The sequence below is a fragment of the Copadichromis virginalis genome, linkage group LG20 (genome assembly GCF_057382275.1).
Source record: "Copadichromis virginalis isolate Kocher_CV1m ecotype Utaka linkage group LG20, C_Virginalis_male_GT1.1, whole genome shotgun sequence".
Classification (NCBI taxonomy): domain Eukaryota; kingdom Metazoa; phylum Chordata; class Actinopteri; order Cichliformes; family Cichlidae; genus Copadichromis; species Copadichromis virginalis.
In genome coordinates this window covers 23294149-23303035 of record NC_140637.1, presented here as the reverse complement: position 1 = coordinate 23303035, position 8887 = coordinate 23294149, and the positions used below count along the sequence as shown (strand labels likewise).

General features: G+C 43.0%; 1 protein-coding gene across 1 annotated transcript; it reads left to right on the top strand.

The window, feature by feature from the left end:
- The first annotated feature begins 5195 nt into the window (after positions 1 to 5195).
- On the top strand, positions 5196 to 6039 carry LOC146684840 (uncharacterized). Its single transcript, XM_085443890.1, has 3 exons — positions 5196 to 5534; positions 5602 to 5719; positions 5851 to 6039. The coding sequence occupies exons 1-3, from the start codon at positions 5427 to 5429 to the stop codon at positions 6009 to 6011; spliced, it is 387 nt and encodes a 128-aa protein (XP_085300016.1). The 5' UTR covers positions 5196 to 5426; the 3' UTR covers positions 6012 to 6039.
- The last annotated feature ends 2848 nt before the right edge of the window (positions 6040 to 8887 follow it).

Genomic DNA, 8887 nt, shown 5'->3' with positions numbered 1-8887 from the left:
CTGCATTAGGCTAATTGCTGTGTAAAGAAAAAGACCCCTCCACTCCTCTCTTTAAGCAGTAATAGGATCACCACGAGTCTGTGGGAGGAGGCTTGTTTGGCCCATGCACACATGCCATGTTACATGTCTCCTTGTAGGCATTTAGTTTTTGCTCAGTGTGGGAGAAGAATGGAAGCGTGTGAATTACCCTCACTGTGGTTTGATAAGAGGTTTCTCATATTTTTTGCATTACATTTGACAGCTAAGACAATCCAAAGTACAACTGATTTGTTTCCCTGATGGGTGAATAGATAAACGAGATTATTGAGTGAAGCTGTTCTCCTGCCACGTTGCCTGTTGTCTGCTCAAGACGGCGGGGTTATTTAGACACGGTGAATCGGTTCATGATGCCTTGTGTTTTCTCTGCTGCTGAATTTCTTGAGAGGAGAAGAAATATAGATTCTCTCTGATCATGGAGGTCTCAGGGGACCAAACACAAAAGGGTCTTCATTATATATATATATATATATATATATATATATATATATATATATATATATATATATATATATATATATATATATATATATATTAGGGGAGCAACGATACTCGCATCGATATTGAACCGTTCGATACAGTGCTTTCGGTTCCGTACGCATATGTATCGACCAATACAGAATTTGTAATTTATTTTATCAACTTTCCTTCTGACGATGCTGTCTGTATTGAACGCTCAGTGAATCTGCATTCGACTACTCCGCCTAGGCTGCACTGTCAAGCGCAGATCCACTGAGAGCTCAACACAGACAGCATCGTCAGAAGGAAGAGCACAGGGCAAGCTAGCGAGACAGAAGTTAAGCTCTCCTTGCAACATGGCAAATTGAACCTCCCCCACCCTCATTCAGATCTGGCGTTTGGAATTATTTTGGTTTTCATATCTAGCCCCACACACAGGGGGACCAGGGGTAGCTCGTTAACGGAGATTTGCCGTGTTGTGGCGTTAACGTCATTTCAACGAGATTAACGCTGACAGCACTAGTGGGAACACAACGAATATGACTGCACGTTTACGCCGACATTATCCTAGTGCAAAGACAAGTGGAAGCAGACAAAAACAACAAGCATGTATGCTACAAACTTTACCCGAGTCATTTAGACAGTCGTTAGCACATGATTCTCCTTATGGGCACCTGATATGTTTAATATTGTGGCGAGCTCAGACAAGGTGGAGACGGAGGTGTTGTTTGGTTCCCGTGAGCTAGCCAGGGAGCACAGCCGTTTATTGACATCTGCAGAAGAACACTGCCGCTAGCTAACTGCTCAGCGCGGCAACCGCACAGCAACAACAACAGCAACACACAGGGCGCCCTCTGACCCCGGAAGGACACACCGTCGCAGCGAGAGGGCGTCACCCGTCACTATGGCAACATAAACAAAACATAACTGTACAAACAGAACCCCGAACAGCCCTGACCCGCTACAATATGCTGCTGGGAATATAGCCCAGAAGAAGCGTATAGTATAGCTTTTATTTGGGAAAGAGCCATTTCTCTGTAATAAACTCTCTTTTCCAAAGATGAGTGATTCCTCAATCAGATACAGGGCTCGCAAAATCGCTAGCCCAACGTCCCTGGGCTAGCGATTTTTCCAGTCAGGCTACCAAAATCTATCTCAGCCCTGCCCGTCGGGCTATTGTAGGAAGTAAAATATATGTCAATGCTTTTGCATTCTTTCGGAAATGTAGCTGGCTAATTATGTCATTGGCATCGATGAGCCACTGTCAATATATGACATATTGCAGTACTCTTACCAAAAGCAGTAAGATTTTGATAAAATTATAAAACCATTTGGTGTTTAAGTATTACAGTTTGGTGTAATTCTTATATCACAAACATCATTCTCACCACTCTTAAGGCACTGCTCAAGACAAGCATTTTTTCCAACACAGATTCACTTGTGCAAAAGACACTAAAACAATAAAAACCTTTTCGCACATATGTAAAAAAATGGAAAGTCAGTCACTGAGTTCAACTTGGTGATCAACAAATAAAAACCCTTGCATGAGGAAACACAGTAATGCACTGGAAGAGGTTTACACGGATCAGTCGTCCTGTCCCCTTGGCAGAAAAACAGCCCCATAGCATGATGTTTCCACCCCCATGCTTCACAGTAGGTATGGTGTTCTTGGGATGCAACTCAGTATTCTTCTTCCTCCAAACACGACCAGTTGAGTTTATACCAAAAAGTTCTACTTTGGTTTCATCTGACCACATGACATTCTCCCAATCCTCTGCTGTATCATCCATGTGCTCTCTGGCAAACTTCAGACGGGCCTGGACATGCACTGGCTTCAGCAGCGGAACACGTCTGGCACTGCGGGATTTGATTCCCTGCCGTTGTAGTGTGTTACTGATGGTGACCTTTGTTACTTTGGTCCCAGCTCTCTGCAGGTCATTCACCAGGTCCCCCCGTGTGGTTCTGGGATCTTTGCCCACCGTTCTCATGATCGTTTTGACCCCACGGGATGAGATCTTGCGTGGAGCCCCAGATCGAGGGAGATTATCAGTGGTCTTGTATGTCTTCCATTTTCTGATGATTGCTCCCACAGTTGATTTTTTTACACCAAGCTGCTTGCCTATTGTAGATTCACTCTTCCCAGTCTGGTGCAGGTCTACAATACTTTTCCTGGTGTCCTTCGAAAGCTCTTTGGTCTTGGCCATGGCGGAGTTTGGAGTCTGACTGTTTGAGGCTGTGGACAGGTGTCTTTTATACAGATGTTGAGTTCAAACAGGTGCCATTCATACAGGTAACGAGTGGGGGACAGAAAAGCTTCTTACAGAAGACGTTACAGGTCTGTGAGAGCCAGAGATTTTCCATGTTTGAGGTGACCAAATACTTATTTTCCACCCTAATTTACGGATAAATTCTTTACAAATCCTACCATGTGAATTCATGGATTTTTTTTTCACATTCTGTCTCTCACAGTTGAAGTGTACCTGTGGTGCAAATTACTGACCTCTGTCATCATTTTAAGTGGGGGAACTTGCACAATCGGTGGCTGACTAAATACTTTTTTGCCCCACTGTGTATATATATATATATATATATATATATATATATATATATATATATATATATATATATATATCACAGAATTTAAGGCCTTTATAATCACAGAGCATACAGAGAAAAGTACTAAACTGAATCAATTTCAGCTTTTGTTTCTCGTGATGTATATTGTATTAATAATTAAATTTCATTATCTGTGTCTTTACCACACAGGTGTAGATACTGTAGGTTCAGTGAATGCTTAAATTGCACTGATTAGAATATACTGGACATTCAAAGCTAAGATTCAGCGCACTGTGTTAGAGGCTGGGATTTGACTTCATCACATATACAACCTTTGATCATCGTTTATGTCCAGTTGAGAATGAATCTGTGCACTCACATATTAAATGAACTGAAACCAGTAGTGTGATCTCCAGTCTTGATATAAGGAATGAGAGAACTGATAGCTGTTATTTTAATGAGCCTGCCTCAGTTGTTTTAACTCCAAGTACCACAGAGTAATGTGGTAACATCTGGACTGACGAGTTTACTGTCAGCATTTTAATCGCTAGTTTAAAGGCTATAGGTTGCAGCCATTGCTCTAACACTGTATGGCCTCAGTGCTGGTTCTAATAGTCTGAGCTGCTTCCAGCTTTATGTGTGAAGAGCACAGCAGCTTACAAAACACGTAGCTAGCTCATACAGCTGCGACATAAAATTTTCATAAACTAAGATCACCTTAAAATAACGGGGCTACGTGCGGTGATGCTAGCGTTAGCCATGTTAGCACGTTACCTTCAACAGGTGGTCAGACTGTGAAAACAGGCACTCAGTCAGAGGTTGCGCTCTCCGTTTCGCTGCAGGGTCTAGTAGTGATGGGTCGTTCGCGAACGAAATGGCTCTTAGAGCCGGGTCTTTGACGTGAACGACGCGAGCCGGCTCCTTATCGCGAGCCGTCACGTGGGTTTTTTTTTTTCTTTCTTTCTCTCAGCCCCTCTCTCTCGCACTTTTTTTCCGCTTCACTCTGCACGCGAGCCTTGTGCTTTACGCTGGGCAGAGGGGGGAGGGGCGGTAGTTACACTCAGTAGCACAGGAACAGAGCCAGAGAGAGAGAAAGAGAGGCAGGGACAACAACATTAGAAAGGTATAGTAATCATCCACAACTATTTTCGGTTGCAGATGATAAAGGATTGAGAAAGTTTATTCATGCAGGTCCATATGACAGAGAATATGCATGTTCTTTTTGTTTTCATATTATAATTTATATTTAATTGTGTTGTGGTTTGCAGTGTTTTGTGTTCTTTTCACTTTAAATTTGTGAAAGGAAAAAGCTGAAAATTTAAATAGTTAAAACTTGAAATGTGAATAGTTGATTTTTGTATTATATGATTTATTTATTACATTTTATGTGGAGTGAATAAATAAAAGTATATTTACGGTGGCCCCTAGAGACAAAGCACATACAAACTTCAAATCACGTACGAACTCTGAAGCATGTACAAACTCCAAAACACATAAAAACACGTACAAACTCCAAAACACGTAAAAACTCCAAAACACGTAAAAACACGTACAAACTCCGAAGCACGTAAAAACTCAGAAGCACATAAAAACTCAAAACACGTACAAAAGACAACAGAAGTGCTCCAGGATGCTGGGCGCAGTGTTGACCCTTTGTTATCTTGTGGCTACACAAGCCAGCAAGTACCAACGACCGGATTTGGTGTGTGGTAGTAACAGGTAAATGAACTTTTTTTTTAATTATTTGAATATATATATGAGTGCCTGTGTATAAATACACAAACAATACACACATGCTTTCAATTGTGTAATTTAAGTGATCTAGTAGCTCTGCTTTGGAAGTTCAGTTCATGCTAGAAATGTGTTTTGGAGTTTGTACGTGTTTTGTCTCTAGGGGCCACCGCATATATTTATATATAAACATATATAAATAAAACCACTTGTTTTTACGTTAGTAATTCCTTTTGTGCATAATTTTATATTATTGTTAATAATAAATTAATTAAAGCAACAAAACAACCTGAAGAGCCGGTTCGGAGCCGAAAGAGCCGGCTCTTTTTAGTGAGCCGAACCGAAAGAGCCGGCTCTCTAAAAAGAGCCGGAAATCCCGGACGTTCTGTATCGAGGCTTCGGAGCGTGTGTCGAGTAATGGAGGGGGCGTTTCCGCGAAGCGCGTATCGAGGCTTGCTTCATTTATGGGAGGAGCTGAAAATGATGACGTCCGAAGCCTCGCTGCCCGGCTGTACCACGTGACTGGTTCATGAAGTGGTTCGAACTTTGCCGCGAGATATGACAGCGATATAAACCCCTCAGACTTCATTCAAAAATGTGGGTGTTTGATGGAGAGTTGCGGTTAGTGAGAGTTTGGAGACCGTATGGAGGTTTATGAGAGTGAGGAAAGTCAGGAGAGAATGGAGCCAGCTAAGAAGAGGAGGATGTCCTCCCCTGTGTGGGAACATTTTGATCTTATTCCTCCCAACAAGGTATGTATTTTCATGATACTGATGGTGCAATACAATTTATGTTGAGCTGTCTTGACTTTTGTACAAGGTGAAGTGTTTGCTATGTGCCAGGGAGCTGGGATATAACAGCAACACCTCATCCATGCTTAGGCACTACAGAGCTTTGCATGAGAATAAGGGGGACACCGATCGTGGAGCAAGACCAGGTGAGCCATCAAATGCAGTGATAATATAGGATGCAGTAATGTTACTAAATGATATAACAATATTATACAACTGTTATAAGTTACGTGTGTGATATTTATATTTGTGCTTTATCTTTATTGTCTTTCCTCAGGAGAACAATCTCAAATAGATGAAGACCTGGTCAGCATGGTGATTGAGGACTCCCAGCCATTTAGCATTGTGGAGGACAAAGGATTCAAAAGATTTGTTAAATCATTAAATCCTAGCTATGTTCTCCCCACTAAAAAGGTCATAAAAGCAGTGAAAATTTAGTTTTTACAGAATAAAATGTGAACAGGCAGGACTGAGGCTCAAAGCCTCAGTGTGTAGCTGTCCATACCTCAACGTTACAAAAGCACAACCACTGTCCACACCCCAACCACACCTCACCTCACAGTAAATGATCATTTCCATTTCAAGCATTTCCAAATAATCATTTCCCATACTGCCACTATAAATATACACAGTATACTGCCATCACTACAATATACATGTTTTACACACTCCTTTTGTTGTTGACATTTACAGGCTGTGTGCAAAATGCCACACTCTTCAAATTCATGCCAGCTATTATTTTTACGTCCAGTAGGTGTCCTGCTAGAGCAAATGAAGCTTCATGAAGCTTCGCGTTGGGGTGAACCAATTGGATGAAAAGCTTCAGTGCTTCATGGGGCTTCATCTGTCCATCACTAGCAGGGTCCCTTCATTCTTCACATATCCGCGTGTGTTGTGTTGGGCTCTTGAATAAAACTCCCCGCTCAAGCGATAACGTGGAGCAACAACCATCTTTTATTTTAGCTTACTCTCGTCTGATTACATGCCATCATTTCCTGACTAAAGGGTAAGTACTGCCGCCTAGTGGCGCATGATGTACATCAATATAGATTACACCACATCCCCCTTACTAAAGTTAGGCTGGTACATTCTTTTGCTCTTCAAACAAAACATAACTGCATAATTTTTTTTTCAATACAGACATACCCCAACATTTCAGGAAACATAAACTCGGTATTTTCATAAACACTTTCTTTTCTCTTGTAACAGATGTCCAACCATTTTCCCTTTTAAACATGCTACTCTCAAAACCACAACTTAGCATTTGAAATACAACTTTTCCCTTTTCAAACAATTAGCTTCACAGATCAAGTCTTTTCGGTTTAATCACTTCCCTACCAGACCGGGTTCTAACCACACCTGGTGTATGGGGTGCGCTTGGCTCAGAAACAGTCTCTGTAGGAGTGGACTGGATCTGTTTTGCTTCGGTTTGAGTCTCTGTTTGCGGGATCGGCACAAGATGACTGTGGTTCCTTCTGATTGTCCCTTGGGGTCCACTGATGATGTACGATCGTGGAGTTGGGTGGACTGATGTCACTGTGCCCTGTGCTTTTGCATCCGTGATCCAGACTGGTTGCCCTGGCAACAATTTATCCAGTTCTCTTGTTCCATGTCTTTTGTTAAAACATTCGGTTTGTCTCAGCCATTTCTCTCTCTCTGAACAACAAACCTGCTGAAAATCAGGCAGACGGGGCTGTAAGGTTTCAGGAAGCATTGGCAAGGTAGTACGAAGCCTGCGCCCCATGAGAAGTTGAGCCGGGCTGTAGCCATTCGCCAGTGCTGTTGTTCTGTATGCCAGCAATGCCTTGTATGGATCGCTAGCTTTTTTGAAGAGATTCTTGATGGTCTGGACGCCCCTCTCTGCCTCACCGTTGCTCTGCGGGTACCTGGGACTACTGGTGGCATGCTCAAAACAGTAGTCCTTTGCAAAGTCTCTCATTTCTTGACATGCAAATTGTGGGCCATTATCGGTAATCAATGCTTCAGGTATTCCATGGCGTGCAAATATTGACTTTAAATGCACAATCACATTGGCTGAACGAGTTGGGCTGAGTTGAGCAATCTCGACATATCTCGAGAAATAATCTACTACCAACAGATAGTTTTTGTCTTTTAGTGTGAACAAATCAGCTCCTAAATTCTGCCATGGCCTCTCAGGTAAACGTGTGGGCATAAGAGGTTCCCTCACATTAACTCTCTCCTGTATGCACAGCCTGCACTTAAGGACAAGTTCACTGATCTGATTACTCAAGCCTGGCCACCACACTGCTTGTCGCGCACGTTCTCTACACTTAACTACCCCTTGGTGTCCCTCGTGTATTTTGTCCAAAACTGCATTTCGCATGTTTGCAGGTATGACCAACCTTGTGCCTCGCAGTAGTAGTCCATTGTGTACACTCAAAACTGCTCTTTCAGACCAGTAGTGTTTTACCACTCCCTGCAGCTGGTTCCTGTCCGGCCAGCCCTCTGCACAGAACTTCATGACTTGGGAACAGACGCTGTCAGACTGTTGCTGCTCACGGAGATCTGTAAGGTATTTGCTACTAGTAGGAAGGCCCTAAGATCATTGTCTCTGGGAATCACGCTGCCTGCCAGCAGTAACCGTGACAGCGTGTCGGCTGTGGTGAGGCTTTTGCCTGGAATGTGCCTTATAGTGTAAGAATACCTCATTAGGCGCATGCGGAATCTCTGTATCCGCGGTGGAAGCAAATCCAGGGCTTGTCCTCCAAGTAGGCTCACAAGTGGCTTATGGTCGGTCTCAAGCTCAAAGTGTAGCCCTAGAATAAAGTCACTGAATCTTTCACAGGCCCAGGTGAGCGCCAGCGCTTCTTTTTCCAGCTGAGCATAGCGCTGCTCTGTGGCTGTCAATGATCGCGAGGCATACGCGACAGGTGACCACACGTCATTGTCTTTCTGTAGTAAGACTGCCCCCAACCCGTATGAAGAGGCATCTGCTGAGATCTTTTTGGGGTTTGTTTGGGTTGTAAAGCTGTAGTACTGGTGCAGATGACAGTTCTTGTTTTAAACTGTTAAACGCGTTTTGTTGCTCATGCCCCCAGTACCACATGTTTTTAGTTGAAAGCAAGTCTCTCAGTGGTTTGTCTTTTTCGGAGAGGTTTGGGATGAATTTCCCCAGCTGATTCACCATTCCTAAGAAGCTCCTAAGCTCACTCATGGAGCTTGGCTCTTTCATATTCTGCACTGCGCTAGTTTTGTCAGGGTCAGGACTCATGCCTTCAGATGACACAATGAATCCTAAGAATTTCACTGCTCTTTTGCCAAACTCACATTTTGACATGTTCAGGGTGACGCCC

Bases quoted from the DNA above. Each gene is read 5' to 3' on its own strand.
- LOC146684840 (XM_085443890.1), top strand. From the start codon at position 5,427: ATGGAGGTTTATGAGAGTGAGGAAAGTCAGGAGAGAATGGAGCCAGCT. The intron at 5,535-5,601 runs GTATGTATTTTC...CTTTTGTACAAG, and splicing joins ATCTTATTCCTCCCAACAAG to GTGAAGTGTTTGCTATGTGC. The intron at 5,720-5,850 runs GTGAGCCATCAA...GTCTTTCCTCAG, and splicing joins CGATCGTGGAGCAAGACCAG to GAGAACAATCTCAAATAGAT.